Genomic DNA, 19,400 nt, shown 5'->3' on the forward strand with positions numbered 1-19,400 from the left:
TTGTATCTTATGCATAGGCGTAGACAATGACTTGGGGATGATTTCAGATAGAACCCCAACGACACATTCATTAAAAGTGTGCATCAACGAAAACAGCTGGGGTCGCTATTTTGGTTACCCATATAATTATTTAAAATTTTTAAACGAGAGGCCAAATTTATTTCTATATCTGACGCAAACTTTATTAAAGAATTGCCTGAACATCGAGGTAACAAGGAAGCAAGTTATCAATTTAGTAGTAGTTTTTATAAGAATAATTACTATATGTGTTGCAAAATGGCGGGTCCAGCTGATTTGCATTCAAGACGCTTTCAAATGCATTATTATGAATGCGTCGTCAGTTTAGGTATTATTATAAGTCAATGTTAGAACCCCAACCCTCTGAGAAATGTGATTATTTAAAATTTTGGGTTTTCATAATGCTTTTACATTTATCTAGAAGAAATTTTGCTTTCATTACTCTTAAATTGATAAAATTTCCTCCTTTATTATTTTATTTCTATAAAATTCACTGAGGAAATTTCTTCTTCCAAAGAAAAGAGTGCATAATAAGATCCCAAAATTTAATAATAAAGAGAACTATGCACATTTAAATTTTTAATTAAATTTTGAAAATCATCTCTTGTAATCGTTTCGATTTCACGATAATCAATCATCTTAGTATTACCTTTTCCAAAGATGCGACAGGCTAGACTACCCTTTTATGGTACCTCTACTTTTTAAAATTTTTATTATAATTGCTTTAGTGCTTCTATAATTGTCATCTATCTTAAATCTTGATACCAATTCGATATTAATTTTTTAATTCTTAATAGTAGTGTAGTTAATAAATTTACTCGACTAACTGGCGACTAACTAATTATTCGAAAAAGTCTACTAAAAACTTTACTCACTAAATAAGTTGATTAGTCGACTAAATAATTTTCAAAAATATATAAAATATTAAATTTGGTACCGGTCAGGCGCTAAAAATTGATAATAAATTTTACAGTTCTATTGTTAAAAATGTCATTTTCAATTGTTTAAATGTTGCCCTAATTAATGGCTTTTTAAATGAAGCAGATATTTATATTAAAACAATTTTTGTGTATTAGCAATCGAAATTTGATTTTAATAATTCTATTTACAAATGTAAAAATGTTATGAACTTGATGGATTTTGTAATTTAATTTGACAAATAAACTACCTATAGAATATCATGTTTAAGGAGAATGTTATGCTCTCTATTTTTTATGATTCTTCAGAATTAAAATTTTTTACCAAATTTCTCTCGCACTTTGAAAAAAATTGACATGGCAACCCTGTATTATCCCTGGTCTCCTTCTAAAATTTAACCATTTTGAAATATATATTTAAACATATTTTAATTATTTCATCCACAAATACCATCTAAGATCTATTAAAGAATCGGTAATATAATATTTATTATAAGAGTTAAACTACAATATCTAATGAGTAAAGGCTGCAACGGAAATATGCTCAAAGACATGTTGAATATCTATTTCTCTTTTTAATTATTATAATATTATACTCATAAAATTAGTAAAATAGTATTGTTTAGCTTAAACCAAGATATAATTAATTTTTCGTTCCTTAAATAAACAATTTAAAATAATAAAAAATAAATAAAATTTCAAAATAAAAACTATTTAAAGAAGAGACAACAATTAAAAGAATGAAAATTTAGAGATGGGAGTCACGTCTTATTTCCTCACCTTTTTATTTACCTGTGAATATAATAATATTAAATTACAATAATTTAAATATTTTGAATAACAAACATTTTTTTTTCGGGCATGATCTATCTAAATTTCAACTCTCGAACAAATAAATCCTAGTTGATATTCATCGTGAAATTTATTTATTCATTTTTATATTTAATTTTAATAAGAATTTTAACAAATATAAGTTCGAGAATGGAAATATTTTTAATCAGGCGCACGGGTAAAAGCCGTTTATTTTCACGCGGAAAAATCTATTACTTGGATTGAAAATTTTACTTTTAACGAATTTGCAGATTTTCCTAAATGTTATTTCAAGCATTACCCCTTCTGAAAAAAAATGTAACCCGGTCAAAAGTCTATAAAAAAGCCTAACGGGCTCTAGAGTGAAATTGATAGATGAAAAAGCTAACGCTAACAAATTTATCTCCTCTAGGGAAATCCTGGCTACACCTATATTAAAAACCTATATATTTAATGTTATTTAAGTTTAGACCCAGTAATTTTAATGTAACAATATAAAATCAATATATTTTTTTTAATTAAAAAAAATATGCTCTTATGTCTTTCTTATCTAAACTTGTGTAATTAAATAAATTTATAGTTTAATCTATAATACCATCCTTCCTCCATTTAAATTTACGTATAATAATATTAATTTTAAATCAAACATTCATAAAAAAAATTTTTATTGGCTTTACCAATAATTTATACCTTTTTATTTATTTTTTAAATATACCACTTTTTACCTTCCTATTTAATATAAAAAAATAAATTCTTCTATCATTATAGTATTATATTAAATAATTATAGTATATCTCACTCATTTAATTTTAATATTTTCATATTAAAATCAAAATTTTCATTTTTTTCAAAATTATGCCCCCAAATTATGTTTTTAAATTAATTCCCCAAAAAAAAATAAAAAATCATTTTTTTTGTCATTTTTGTCGTAAATAAAAAAGAAATAGAAAATTAAGTTAAAACTAAAAAACGTCAAATAAACTCATTTTTGTTAATTTTATTTAAAAAGTCTTCCCACTTTCCTGTCTTCTCGATTTAAATATATTCTAGAAAATCCTAATCCTTCTAAATTATATTTTTTAAAAAAGCAAGAAATTTAGACTAATAATTATTACAAGGTAAAAAAAATAATAATCATTTATCAAAATTATATTTATTTATGCTAACTCATATATTATAGTCGGTGACATAAATTTTGGACCATTAAGTTCAATTATATTTTTATTTATAATAAAATATATTCTAGAATTATTATCATATATGATTCTGCTTCAAATACCGTGAAACCCATTAATAACGTTCCCTACGGTACTAGATAATTTTATAATATTTACAATCTCCCAACTGTATATCATGTAATTTAATTTAATTATTGAATTTACATAACTGGTGAGGTGATTAACTAGTGTTATAAATATTTTTCATTTTTAAACCTCTGAATATAGCTTTCCAGATTTTATGAGTGAAAGAATTTAAAATTGATTAGTTAAAATTAATTGTTATCAAGTTTAATTTTTTGGAGGTTACGAGCCCTTATAGAGTTTTTTGAAGAGTTTTAAGAGAAAATTAAACAAAATAATATAAGATATGCACTTGCAATATTTATAATTTAAATCAAGAATGTCCAAATGCTAATTTTTATATGGGGGAGTATGTTAGAGTATAAAAAAACTGTTTATTTAAGGAAATATTTTTGGCGGAATTCATTGTAGAATCTCTATTCCATCAAATGGCAAATCTCATTAATATTAATATAGTTATTCATAATACATTCGTTCCGTATGATTTTAATGATTTTCACATTTTATGGAAAGAGATCTAGCAACTACAATGAATCCAGTCTACGTTAAATAATTAAAACATTTTAAAATCACAAATATAACATATAAAAGATAGTAAAAATATAAAGTATATGAAATAGAAATATTATATCATATTATAAGTGAGCTCACAATAAGGAACCATAATTAAATTTAAATGTTTAGCTTATTTTTGATAAATCAAACGAAATATTTGCTCTTTTATAAAAATAGTTAACTGATATATTTTTTTTTACAATTATTTGTAAATGTATCTAATGATATTACACTATATTAACTAGATGAAGTTCAAATAACTAGAAATATGCATCGATCTCTTCACTAAAACTGAATTCAAGTAATAAAATTAGAGCAATAATTTGCATTTTTAGGTGGGCATATGCCGCCTGGTTGGGCAATGTTGACGTTTATGAAACAGATTTATATTTATAATTTTCTATTTGCTTTTAAGAAGATTTTTTTCAAAGTTTTTATCTAGTGAATAAAATATTTCTTCATAAATATCCTTCGACAAACCAAACAATTTTTTTACAAAATGTATAATGACATATACTAAGAATAAGAAGTCTGGGGCATGCCAAATTACCTACTTTCGTAATACAATAAATAGACCCCAATAAAATTTATGGTGGGCCTAATAGTGCCCCCATATGAAAATCCTGGACATACGCACATGAATATAGGGTAGATAGATAGTAAGTAATAAGACATTGCACAAGACTTATTCAAAAAATATACATTCAATCATTTATTCTTCAAAATAAAAATGATTAATTATTATATTTGTCATTTTGAAATAGTAGAGATTCTATATCTAATGGTAGGCACACTTAAGTCAATTTTATGTGAAGTAAAGCCATATTACCGATAGATACTCAAAATATGTATTTCGATACTTTCGCGATAGTGATCATAATATTACCAACATATTAATATTCATTTATACTATTTAAATGATTAACTATAGAATTTTCTGTTTTTAGAATTCATTGTAAGCTAACTTCAACTGGGATCATTATAAAAAAACGTTTATCATTTTTCCTATTTCTGGAAAGCAAAAGCAACCATTTATTGGCAAGATAAAAAAACATTAAATTAGCCTATACCATGAAAATTACAGATCTTAAAATTGACTGGCCAAATATATTACAACCAAAGAATGTTATTCAATCTTCTTTCTTTTTATTACCTTATCTTTCTTTCTGGGGGCGAAGTGGGGTACTTTCTTAGGAGACATACATAGTCAGCAGCAGAAATGAAAACCCAAACACTGAACCCTCCCGAACCCTCGATATTTCGCTGAACCCGAACCCTTTTTTAAAATTTAGGGTTTAGGGTCCAACCTTTTTTTTTTTTAAAAATTTATTTTTAATTTTTCAACATGTATTTACAATATTCATTTATAAAAGATTCCTATTTAAAAAGAGTTTATTTAAAACAAATGTTTTTTTATTCAAAAAAAAAATATTAATTTAAAAAGAACATTTACTGTTCATTTTTTCGTGGAATAATTTTTGTTATATCTAAGAGTCGGCCATTTTTCGTAAAATTTTTTAAATTTTATCCAGAAAGCAGATTTTAAAAGTTTTTTTATAAATGATGATAATATATTATAATATCTATTTTAGGATATTGTTATTTGTGGATTATTAAATTGATAGTAAGACAAAGAGAAGTACAAAATCACGAATATATAACAGTGTTTGATTTAATGACACATATTGACGATTAAATTAAAACCCATCCATATAAAATTATAATCTTTGCAAAAATAATTAAAATAACAAGAGGAATAATAAAAGAAATTTCAATAATGCTTTGTCTATATTTTAATTATTTTCGGTCTCCGAACCCTAAACCTACCTCAATCTAAACCGGGTTCAGAGATTTTTCCCTGAACCCAAACCTTCTTTTTGTCCTAAATCATTCTTCAGCCCCAACGAGTCTGACCTCTCTGAAGTTCGGGTAGATTGAACCTTGTCATTTTTAATAAAATAAAAAATAAAATTTCGTTTTATCGATTTAAATAAAAATTTAGCAAAAAATAAATATCTAAAATTTAAAAAAAACATAGAATTTCAAATTATTTAACTTAGAATTCAAATAAGATTTAAAAAAATTTTTTTTTTAAAAAATTAAATTACTTTCACTTTAATGTACAACTTTAACTAATTAATCATATCATAAAAAACCCATGATTATAAAGGTAAACTTATATTATAAAAGTGTGAAATATGTTTCCACCTTTATTTTTTTTTCTATATTAATTTTTAATTATTATTGCATATATACTTTGATTAATTAATATAATAAACCAATTAATTCGATTCGAAGCTATGAATTCTTATTTTATTTTGAACGAAATATAACAGGTAAACAAAAGGAACCATGGAATATCATATTATTATTTTTGTGTTAAAGGTAAGTCGATATTTTTATTTTTTTTACCTTCCCAATTTCCTTAATTATCAAATAAAAATTCAAACAATGTTGTTTTTTTTTAAAAAAAAATTGAAGTTTTTATTATTTTATCACCAAAGTAATCGATAACATATATGTGTTATTTTTTCCATGGAATTTTTTATTTTCCCATTTGCCTTTTCAATTATATTATTTAATCATTTGAGGGACAAGATTTATTAGTATATGATATTATGTAATTTATAAAATACAAACTTTTTTTATAATTATCAGATCACAATTTTTGTGTATGTATATAGTTTTTAATACGGAATAATTGATTTTGACTTGATTATTTCCACCCTCCCATTATATTAATATCTATATCTCTCTATATAAATAGTAGGTGCGAAATTTAGATATGACTATTTTGTGAAAGATAGAATGAAGAATAGATAAAGAATGAATGATGAATTATGATATCCTTGGTCCATCCTTATTTTTATTTTTTTTTCAAAATATTATTATAAACCTATTTTATTATATTTAAAAAAAAATTAACTTTTTTTTTTGTGGGAGTTCTGAATAAAACAATGTCAAGGAAATGGTGCGTTGCATTGATAGGTGAAGAGGAAATTAGATGATAGAGAATGCAAACATTATTTGAGAATGCAAACATTATTTGAGAAAGTCGAACCCGGAGAAGAAAGCCCTGGTTTTTGGAAAATATTCTGGACCCGAACCGAACCTGAATCCCGTTTATAAAATTGCTAAAACCCCGAACCGAAACTAGGAATTTTTTTGTGAACCCGGGCTCAACTGAGTTCAGTAAATATTGTTTAAAATCATATATTAAGTTATTTGTAAAATTGTAAATAAAAATATTAATAATTTAATGAGATTTTTTAATATTTTCAATTTATTTAAATATAAACGGTATAAAATAAATCCTATTACAGATTTTACTTAATGATAATAAATAGATTTGTGTGAAAAGGCATCTTCTTAATTTATAGAGTAGGATTAAACTCATATCCACGTCAATTTTATTTGTTGATAATAGTTCGGATGAAGTTATTGAACAGGTTGATTTAGAGAAATTTATACAACTTAAAGAAAGACATGAAAAAATACATAAAATAGGGTCAACGATTGCAGAGAAAAGTTTTGGAACGATAATTATTGAATTGAACGATTTTAAAAGATTGGATAAGAAAGAAAATATTTTGCATTTTTAGGAGTCTGCTAAGCTGCAGCACCCTGATTTATATATTTTATCCGAAACTTATTTGCTATTCTTGCAACCCAAGTTAATTTATCATATGAAAATTCATTCTTGCATGGATTGAAGGAGAGAAAACAATTCTTGGAAGGTATTATGCTAATACGTCTAAATAAAATTTTTAAAATTGATACATGGCTATGCTTTGTATTCTTAAATATATTTTGCCTATAAATATATGATAAAAATTTTATTTTTTATACTTATTTATGTCTAGTTTGTTAATTATGATTTAAATATAGAATTTTTTCATCAATTCAAAAATTCCTAAACCTGCAAAAATATTCCCCTGAATCGAACCCACATAAATTTTTTTGTAAAATTTTTGCCGGGTTTGCATCCCTGGTAAAAAATAAGATAGCTGGAACCTAAGATTTCTCACTTTATATTCTTAAAAAGATTATGATCTTACTTCCAAAATTGCTTTCTTAGAGTAAAGCAAGAGATATGATTTGCTGGGTAAGAAATGTAGGGTTGTAAATTAGTGAAAATTTTCTTGTAAATGGGAAATTTTGAATTTTTCCAAAATTGTCTCTTTATTTTCCCAAATTAAAAAAAAATTTTTTTCCTCATTCAACTTTCAATTAATTACTTAAAAGCAGGGTTGGCAAGTGGTCAAATTTAACCAATTGACCGGAGAAGTATCTGACCTGGTCAAATACGGATAAATACTCTAAAAAATCTTTAAAAAAAAAGAAGAAAAATATGTTTGAAAAAATAAATTGATATAAATACATGTGACCGTAATGCTATATTAATTGGATCCCCAATATCAAAGGGAGCTTCTTACTAGTAGTTAATTTAATAAAGTATTTGCTATAATACAAGAATTAGGTATTTTAAAAAATGATGATATTCAAAATATTTCAAGTGATATCATAAATTTCAGATGCTAAAGGGGCATGTTTAATATCAAATTATTTGAAAAGCAGTAACTTTCATAAGAAATAATCTCAGACCTCAAGTCAGTGAAGTGAGCTTTGCCCACCATGCTCTTTAAGAAGTGATATTATACTAACAATTCATATTCTTCTTTTTCAGAAAGAAATTCGTCGATTTGGGGTAATATTCTTACTAAAACTGAAATCGATTGAAGCTCTCGACACCAAGAAAATTAATTAAAAAATATTAAAGAAAATGATAATATTGAATATAAATCAGAACAAGACTCTGCCACGGAGAGCGAAACAATAGTTATTGAATGAAAATGAATTTTAAAAAAATTATAAGTTAAAATTATAGATTCATTTTACTTTCAAATTTTTAATTTTCTTATCAAATTTATGGGTTTAGAAGAACTTATAATCATAGCCCTAAATGATGTTGATGATTATAGAAGGACAATTAATTTATATTAGTTAAGTTATTTTCAATTTCACGGTTTCTTAGATTTAATTTATATATAATCCTTATAATAATTTTTTGAGATCACTGTCAGAAATATAAATAATTATTGCCTCATCAATTTAAAAGTTTCAAATTTTTAATTTTTCCATGTTCATTTTATGTAATTAGAAGCAGAAACCTTCATGGGCCGGGCCGGCCCGCAGCCCGCAGGCTAACCCGGCCCATATTTATTTTCTAGCAGGCCTGGGCCGGGCTTGGGTTTATGAAAATTTTCTACTTGGGCCGGGCTTATGCCTAATTTTTTTTCAAATTTAGATTATTTTAAGGATATTTATTTGAACAAATATAACAAATCCTTTATCCCATTTCCTAGACACCTTGGGAGAGTTTTAATTTTGTTTTTTCTTTAAAATCGGAAATTGGTATACTTATTCCTGACATAACTGATTTAAAGTTACCATGATATTTTTATTTAAAAATCACTTTTTTTTCATTCTTATTTGGCTATAAAGATGATATTTAAAATGATTAAGGTAATGATCTTTACAATAATTGAAATAAGGATTTTATATCATTTATAAATTCTGTTGGCTTTCTATGTATTTCCTTTGTGTATTACACTAATGAGATTGAAGGCTAAGAAAGCTAAATATGTAACATAACACTCTTTTTCCGAACTAATTGATTTTTTGTGTGTTTTCTTTTATATGTGGGTATTATGTAATGATAATGATATCAATTATGATGATCATATCCTAGATTGGTGGAAGAAGCTTGAAAAAATTTTGCCAAAATTAGCAAGATTAGTTAAAAAAATTCATGCAATCAGCATCAAATGCCTCGAGTAAACGAAATTTCAGCACTATTGGAAGAGTTATAGAAGAGAGAAGGACAAATTTAAACTATGAAATTGTTGATAATATATTATTTTTAAATGATAATTTGAAAATATAAATTAAAATTTTGATCATTTATTAATATTATATAAATGTTAAATAAAATATTATATTTCCATTAGTATTACTTCAGCATGAGTATTCATAAAATAATTTAATGGGCTGGGCTTGGAAAATTTTTTTGAAACTTATCATGGGCTTGTTGGGCCGGGCTTGGGAATTTTTTTTAACATTAGATATGGCCGGGCTTGGGCCTAAAAAAATTTTTTACTGCGGGCCTGGGCCAGGCTTGGTCAAAAAATTAAGGCTCATGAAGGTCTCTGATTAGAAGAGCTATTACTATAACTAATAAGAATATTGATTTTTATAAAAACATTGAGAAGAAAAGTAAATTAAATACATTGAAAATAATCATTCAAAATTTGAAATTGGATTTTAAAAGGTTGGGGCACTTGTTTCCATAAGGGCGAATATCCATTTTGTGGAAAGTTCTAGTATTAAATTATTGTTTAATTCCTAGTTATATAATGCGATGGGATCAGTGACTCCTGCAGGGTTGGGGCTAGACGTCGTCTTGATAACAAAAAATTTCACCACGATCAGTTTTAAGACCCTCGCTTTTCTTGTGTCAAAATTTGGTAAGATTAATATAATAACATTTATCAGTTTATTTTAATATATTTGTCTTATTATATAATACTAGCGCTTCGCCCTTGCCAGCTCCGTCCAGGGTTGGTAAAGAAAAGGAGATAATTTTAAATTTATATACCTTCGCAACTAATTTTTTTTAAAATATAAAATAATATATTTGTGAAATTTGAACTTTGTTTGCTCATGACATTCTAGCATCTTTAATAAGACATCTGTTTAAAAGAGTGTCGTTAGTATGGGAACACACCCCTGAAAACTTCAATAAGTGAAATTCATATGTGACAATTTTATAGTCATAATTCTTTTTTTTTGCTAATTTGAGTTATAATTACCCAATTTTTTTTACTAATATTTATAATTTTAGAATGAGCTCTCTCAAGTTGAAAAAGCTAGCGATATTATTGGTATCAGTTTTCTAAAATTTAATAATAGTGTAGAATATTATTTAGATTATGTTTATTTTGAAAGTATGAATTGAGAATCGATTGCAAACACTGTTTAAAAAAAATATCCCTGCATATGCCCTGATCTTCAATACTTATGAGATCAAGCATATACCGCTCTTTCAGTTGCAACTCCCAAGGCTGTACAAAGGTTAATTAAAAGTTTCTTATCAAAATCTATATAGCAGTTATCATATCCATGTCACAATAGTAATAAAGGAAACATTGACAATAAAACTCCGTTTAACTCCGCATCTACTAACAAATTCGTTTCAGCAAAAAAAAATTAACCTAAAAAAGTGCACTGTAAGTATCTCGAACCTAAGTCTTGAGATTTTGTTGTAAAACCATAACCTCTGATTTTACGATGTGTATCACCTTTCTGCGTGTAGCATAGATTATCATTTTACACTTAAAAAGATAATAGATAGAGATTAACCTGTCCTACAAAAATAAAGCAACCAATCTCAGCATTGACTGGGCATATAAATCAATTAATATTTTTTTTAAGAAATATTATTTATTTTAAATAAATTAACATAATGCCACAATGTAAATTTATGAACGATAAAGGTTTCTTTTTCTTTAATATTGTCATAAACATAAAATAATTAAGGTCATTTCAGCAATAAAAAAAAGAATTTATGATTTAATTATTAAGAAAACAATAATTGTTTAATGTACATTATGTGTTTTTTTTATAACTATTATATTAATATTAATATGAAATGTAATTTTTTTCATTGAGAATTCTTCTTAGGTAATCAGTCAAAATGTTCTGGCAAAAAGAAACAGGACAATAATTTACTCCAATTTTAAGAAAATATGTAATGCGTAACATAGATAAGGGTAAATTATGGGATCTGGAGTGTGGATGAACTAGGTAAATATAGAGGGTTGTCAGCTCAAAATAAAGATATTTAAAAAAAATTTACTAACCTTAAAAAACACATTTTCAATATACTATATAATATAATTCAGTGTGTTTAATTTCAACTTAAATCATTTTTGGCACATCTTTTATAATCTGATTTTAAATATATTTCTGTATGTTCAAAAATCACTCTGTGATTTGTAGAAAAATTTTGCAATGAACTTTTGAACTTAATATAATTTATATTAGCTATTTTATATAAATTACAAATAATTCAAATGTTAACGGCAAAATTATCTGAAACTCATAAGGCAGGTTTTTTTAAAACATGCTGGAATATATTTCCAATAAAATCAGATATTTTTAAAAACGGAGCAAAATAATTCAAAGTTGAAATGATATCACATTACTGGCAAAAATACATTTACGCCTATTCATGAAACGAATACAAATATTAAATTATTCGTTTTGTTCGAGTAAGAATAACTCGCTTTACAATTAATAAAATTGAATAATTTATTTTAAATTAGTGATCTGCATCGAGCCTAATTCTTCAAGCCTGGCCCGACCCAAAATTTTTAAAAAGTTTTTGCCGGCTCGGCCCGAATTTATTTAAATAGAAATTAATATTTATAATCACTCAAAATAAAAGATATATATGTTATATGGTGTCTAGTTTCTATAAATAAAATCAAATATTTCTATTTTACATTAAAAATTCAACATAAAATTGATAAATTTCGATATATTAAAAAAAATTTCCAAGGCCCAACCCGCCCCGATTCTAATTTTTTTAAAAAATATTAGGCCCGACCCTGCCTGAACCCGATTTTTTTTTAAAAATAAGCCCGACCCGAACGCAGGGCCTACTTTTGCAGATCTCTATTTTATATATTTTTCAGATTCACTGTTACCAAATTTTTTTAAAGTAAATATATAAACAACAATATCTCCTCATTATAATATAATAGTCCATTCACACCTGAATAAAACGAGTTGTGGTAAAACTAATTCTATCTTTAAACCTTAATCATCAACCTTTTTTTTGTTAATAAGAACCATACTTTTAAAGTCAACTTTTTAAAATTAAAACTCTTTATAATTAATATATGTAGCATTTAAAACAGTAAATTTAAAGGATTTTAAAAATGGTTTTTTATTCATCAATAAAATTAGTTAGCACTCTTGCATATAGGCATAATTTATTTGCAGAAAAAGAACATTTGGTAAAAAAAATAACATCCAATAAATAGGCAAATAAATTTTTCGCCTATATTTGGATCAGCTCAACTAAGTTCCACTTTTGAGGGCTAACAGCTTATTTTATTGATGAGAATTTTAAATTAAATGACATAATAATGAATTAAAATTTAAAAAAAAACTGAATATATTTACGTATGAATTATTTTATATTTTTATAAAAAAATCAATTATTAATTAGAATTGAATACAAATAGTTAATTTTATTATGCGCTCAAATACGATGGACTATTATCGTTAGTTTTTGAATATTTCTCATTAAGACGTGTTTTTATTCTTCAAAATTGTCAAATGTTTATGGAATGTTTTTATCCTATAAATAAATTATTTTCCAGCGTATCATTTTTATCATGGCTATTTTTGTGCAGTGTCTTTTAGTCCGGCAGTCATTGATAAACCTTTTATTAATAATTAAATCTATACTCTTACATTTTATTTAATCATATCCATCCATCAACTGTTCTTATCAAATAAATCTTTTATTATAACCACTTGAAAAACTTTTCTAGATTGTCAACACATTCAATTACACTCGATAACCTGTATTGTATTGAGTGAGGTTTGTTAGCATGAAAAGTTGATAGCCGTTGAAGCTAGTAAAGTTTACTTTAAGGATTATGGCCAGACCGTATCGTAGGAAGATACTTCTCGAGACTCGCCAGAGAACTTCCAGATCTGAGTTCCCAAATCTTTAAAAGGAATAAAACACTTTTATCGAATAAAGTTAATGTAGTGGATATAATTGGAATAAGAACGTGATCCTCTAAAATTTCCGAATATTTCAACTATTTTTTGCTCAAATAAGTTAAGTGTTTGGTTGGAGAGAGCCAATGGATACGCAGGAATAGTTCCAAACAATAACTTGACCCCTTTTTTCATGGGAACAGGATAATTCCAACAAACTAACTACTTTTTATCAGATCTAAAAAGTCCAGGTGGCAAAAATTTGATAATATTTGGACCGATTTTAAGGCTCGTTAGATCAGAAAATTACATTGGTTGTTGCCAAGGATTAAGCCTTTACGTGATCGGCATTAAACCATGTCTTACTTTGTTCTTTATAGTCTGAAACTGGAGCTGAATGGAGGAGAGATTAACGTACAGTTTAGGCGAATTCCCATAGAGTGGTGGGTAATCTTATTGTTTAGTTGGAGCTGAAGATTAGTAGAAGGAATAACTTCCAAAAATTTCTCACCGGATTCCTAAATTAAGGTAGTAAATAAGAATCTATTGGTGTGTAGCATGCCAGATAATAAAGATTCAATACGGCGAAGTAAACTAGTCTATACCGATCCATCTCTCTGTTGGATTTAGGTGATGGGGCATTAATGACACGCATTTTCCATAACAAGATATCGTCTACTAAGAAAATGTCATTTTTTAACGTGTGAGCATTGATAGGTTAAAGTAGATGCTCAAAATATTGATAATGAGAGGTAGATCGGTGGGAGATCAATACATAAACCACCACCTTTTGTGGGTAATTAAGCTTAAACCCATGCAGTTTAAGTGAGTTTTCGTTTTAAGATATTCGGTTGGATCTTTTATTTCCTTTTCTTAAATGTTAAGAGGAATGGAAAATTTAAAACCAGGAGTTGATGGCACACATAAAGGACGCATGATAAAATATTAAAGAAGTTTTATAAGAGGGAAAAAAAATCATTCCAGGATAACAGGTAAAAAATCATCAAGCTTAAGGAGACCATCAAATATAGAATGGAGGAAGGTACCGTGGAACCTAAATATGTTTTCTTGGGTGTGATTTTGAAATTGTGAAGATTTAGATCGCAAGAGTTTAGTTGCACAAAGCGCATTTTAAGAAATTAATATACAGGTGGAAATGGAAGCTGTTAACATCTAATATTTTCTTTTTATCAGATAAAAAGGAATATAAGATGTTATGGTATAAATTTAAAGTATAAGCTATGCCTCTCTGCCCGCTGCATTGCTTCTTTTTATTAAGAGTTCTAATCGTCAACATTTAATTTATATAAGCCAAATGATTTAGTTCCTACACATAATGAGCACGCGTTTCTGTCCCGTTAAAGACGTCACTAGACACTACACAGCATCACCTGATCTAAGTGTTGGTTTTTTTTTGAGATACCAATATAAAATCGATATTATAATAAATATTATGGTTACCAAAAAAAATATTATAATATTTATTACAAATTGTCTCGCTCTCGACAGTCCAGAGATTTGGTGAAAAAATCAATGGCATTGCAAAAGTGTGCTCAATGTCAATACCCCTTAAATTTAATTTATATACGCCTTCTTTATTCGAGCGTAACTTCTATTTAAGATCTTCCTATCTTCCATTTCAAATATATTGGTGGTTTTACAGGATAAATTATTTTTTTATATATAATTTATTACTTTGGCACATAGTTAAGTATTTATTAAATATACTCAATTTTCTTCATTATTAATTATGTTGAATTTATTTAAATCAATCCAACATTCAAGTCAAGTGAATGTACGTCTACATTTATTCATGATTTTAGGGGATGAATTTAAAATGATGTAATTGGCTGGTTATAATCACTATATAGAGTATTTAATCAAACTATTTTTTAAAAAAAATTTAAATCTATTATTTTTTTTGGCAGTCCTTTTTTTGGCACTTGAAATATTATTATTTTGTTTTAAAAAAATTGAATTTTTTATCGCAGCTTTACAATTTGTAAAATATTTAAATTTAATTAACCGTTAAATATATGCTACGCTTTTACATTACGCTAATTATCCTATAAAAAGGCCTTAATTTTATATTATATCAAAAAAATCAACTAAAAATATCATTATTATAAATTATATTTGACATATAACCTTATTCAAAATGATAATGATGGTATGTATTAAAATTAACTTTAAATGACAAATTCATAACTTATTGTTTAAATTATATTATATTGTTATTAAACTACTTATTACAAAAATTTCCAATAAGGGAATGTTTTAGAAATAAATTGTATTATTTATAATATTTTATAATATAAAAATTCGTTGCACTTCACAGCCCCTGGGATTAATGATCAAAATTCCCTCTAATTAATTATTCAAAAATTTGTAAAAAAATTATTGTAATTAATTTTAAAAAAATTGAAATGTATTATATTATAATCGAAGTATTTATAAAATTTAAATTTTAAACACCCCCCCCCCACATCCTTTTACACCTGAAATTTATTCAGATATAAATTACAATTAGTATGAAGTTATAAAAAAATATCTAAAAATAATAATGATTTTCATCTAAATATTATTAATCCGTTAAAGTGGTTTTCTTTGACAAAAGTCTTAATATGATAGGTATATATGTGTTGTTAAACGCCTAAATTTCGCCGATTTTTATAAAAACATCTCTAAGCTTGGGTAATTTACTACTGGCTAAAATTTTGAATTAGCCTTATTAAAAATAAGACGAATCGAGCCGTTTTTATTATTTTAGATAATCAATAAGATGATTATAAATAACATTAATAAGTTTATATTTTTAGATTGTCAAATTTTTGTTGCTATTTTTACCGATTTATAAGATATAAAAAAGCCTAAATTTAAAAAAGTTTAATTTAGCGATAATCCCCATTTCATAATAAATACCTCTCAAAAAAAATTGCATAGTTTTAATGTCTTTGTTGTAAAATGTCTAATAAAAAATTAAATAAAATTAACAAATTGCCCAAAAAAAAAATTTTAAATAGTTTTTTTTAAAAAAAAACATTATTTATTAATAAAATACTTAATAATAAAAATCGGGAAACTTCAAAATGTTTTGTATAATGATACCATTTTTTTGTGTTTTTATAAAAATATTAGATAACGTCGTAAATTATTCTTATATAAAAAAAATTTGTATCCAATAGAAAGGGTGGCTCAGACGCTAGAGACCTAGGGATCATTAAACTTGGATTCATTCAGGTGGAACCGTTTTTTCTGAACCTAATCTAAATATTTCCGTAATTTGGAAAAGCACATGTGGGGACAACTTTAATTATTTTATATAAATAATTTTTTAAAAAACTCCCCATTTTTTAGGATAAACTATATATTTAATATATTTTGCATTTGCATCGATAAGTTATTCAACTTGCTTTTCGAGAATTGAATAATTTAGTATGTTAAAAAACAAATAGTATCGATCGATGCCTGCCAATACCATAGGTATCTTACCAATATGTATCGGTATTTCTCTGAAGATAACATTTCGTTGCCAATATGGTCATCTGTGTTTGTGTATTTGAAAGATAACATTTAAGAAAATTATTAAAGCTATTCTGGCGTTTGAAGAATTAGAAAAACCTGTTTTCATTTATGTCAACACTTATATAATGCAAATCACAATCACCTGATGATTTTTCTTGTAAATAATCGAAAATTATTTCTTCTTATTTGCCTGATTACTTTTGACCCGTCTTATTTTTATTGCATCATTGTATTTTCTTCTTATCTAGTAAAAATTATTTTAGTGATTATCATGTAATATTGATTATACTAATCAAGATACTATATATTTTAAATTATAAACTAAATTTCACGCACCGGAAAAAAAACAATGGAAGTAGCAGAGACCTTCATGGGCCTTAATTTTTTGACCAAGCCCGGCCCAGGCCCGCAGTAAAAATTTTTTTTAGGCCGAAGTCCGGCCCGGCCCATATCTAATGTTAAAGAAAATTCCCAAGCCCATGATAAGTTTCAAAAAAATTTCCCAAACCCGGCCCAAGCCCATATCCAAAAATTATTTTTTATATCATGAAAATAAACAATATTTAAAAATATTTAGGCAATCATTTTGTTTACAATACTGAAATTTATTATTATTAGAAGAAAAAAGGCAATATCTAAATTTAAATTTAATTTTTAGGCCCAACCCCAGCCTATTAAAAATAATTTTTTTAAATCGGGCCGGGTATGGGCCTGCGGGTCACGGGCCGGCCCGGCCCATGTAGTCTCTGGGAAGTAGGGGGACCGGAGTTATGTCGGACCCTAAAAAGTAAACATTAATAAAATTAAAAGTACTTATTTTTAACAAAGAATAGCTCATTTTGTTCAGCTCTATTAGTTTTATGGTAGGTTAATTTTCGAAAATACATATCTAATACTTTTTTCATTTTATTTTTCTGGAATTTTTTTTGGGAACGAGTGAACAAACGAATTTTTGCTTGAAACTATTATAAGCTCTGCTTAATTTTCCACATAAAAGTTAAATATTTTTTTTATTAGAATATATTTAATGATATATTTAAAAGTAATATATAAAATTATTTATAAACAAAAAAAATATGAATATTATTCACAATCTTTGCATATAAAAAAAGGATTATTGCAACAGCTTCCATGTGACCAGTAACTACATTAACGACATTGAAACCAGTCTTAATTGTTGTGATGCTTGTAATAATTTTTCTTCAACACTAAACAATTGTTTTTCTTATTAATAACATTTTTCGATTTTTTTCTTTTATTTGCTCTCTCTTGGCTCTTTTTTACATGTTAAAATATTTAAAAAATGCCAAAAAGGTTAGAACTAACCTCATAAAAATAGCCCCAGTGCCACGACTCATTAAGATCATATTTTGAGATTTTTAATATCCATTTTACTCTGGTAAATTGATATTCTATAAAATAGGATTTTTTCTTTTATATTAAATGATTTTTGGGTGATAAAAATGTATATTAATCTTTATTTTTGAAAAATAGTAGAGATATAAAAAGTTACTTTTGCAGGTACGAATCATATATTGCATTATAATTCTTCAAGCTGTTCGATAGAAATAAAATTATAGCCTGCCGCAAATGCATTATATACACTACAGGCCATAAATGACTGCCCACCCTGCATTTTTACATAAAAAAATTAATAACTTAAAACTTTTTAACTTATTTGGGTAAAAGCGAATTGATTATTTAATTTAAGATGTCTAGACATGTTTAGAAATAAAAAACTCGAAATTTCTCTAAATCTTTCTATGAAATTTTAGCCTTTGAAAATAACATGCCAAAAATGACCAATTTGGTAAAATAGGGTTCATTAGTTTTTTTTCAGCAACAATTTTAAGTTGCCCATTATTTTTTGGAAGAAAGTTATTAATCACATTATAATCTGCTTATTAATACCTATTTTTAATTAAAAAAAAAATTCCTAGATTTTTTTTGTTTTAAATCATTGTTTAAAGAAACTTTCAGTCTTTATAAATATTTTAACGAACATTCGACCAAAATGATTAAAAGAAAAGAAATTTCTATTCCAACTAAACACAAAATAATTCATTTACACAGTGGTAAAAGTAATCGCTGAATTGCCAGAGAATTAACCCTAGCTCAACGAACAGTCGATTGTATACTTAAAAGATTACGCAACAATAATACAATATCGAATCCAAAGAGGCCTGGAAGACCTCGCAGAACGACTTTAAACGATGATAGGTATATAGCAAGGATCAGTAAACGCAATCGAGGCTTGTCGCCTCAGAGATAGCTGCGGAGATTAATCTGACTCGGGAAAATCCGATAAGTGTCACAACTGTGAAAAGGCGCCTTAGGAGCTTTGAACTTTATGGTAGGGTAGCGGTCAAAAAACCACTCTTGAGCAAAAAAAAATAAACTCAAGCGATTAAACTGGGCACGAAAACATCCATTTTGGACATCTGCCAACTGGTACCACGTCTTATGGTGATGA

General features: G+C 26.3%; 1 protein-coding gene across 1 annotated transcript in view; it reads right to left on the reverse strand.

The window, feature by feature from the left end:
- Positions 1-5,323: 5,323 nt before the first annotated feature.
- Positions 5,324-19,400, reverse strand: part of LOC135925275 (lysine-specific demethylase 7B-like) — a 59,714-nt gene continuing 45,637 nt past the window's right edge. Inside the window, exon 15 of the mRNA XM_065460510.1 lies at positions 5,324-5,541. Within this exon, the coding sequence (XP_065316582.1) occupies positions 5,489-5,541 (53 nt within the window). The 3' untranslated portion in view covers positions 5,324-5,488. The remainder of the gene's footprint in view (positions 5,542-19,400) is intronic.

The sequence above is a fragment of the Gordionus sp. m RMFG-2023 genome, chromosome 2, assembly GCF_954871325.1.
Source record: "Gordionus sp. m RMFG-2023 chromosome 2, tfGorSpeb1-WG-v2, whole genome shotgun sequence".
Classification (NCBI taxonomy): Eukaryota; Metazoa; Nematomorpha; class Gordioida; order Chordodea; family Parachordodidae; genus Gordionus; species Gordionus sp. m RMFG-2023.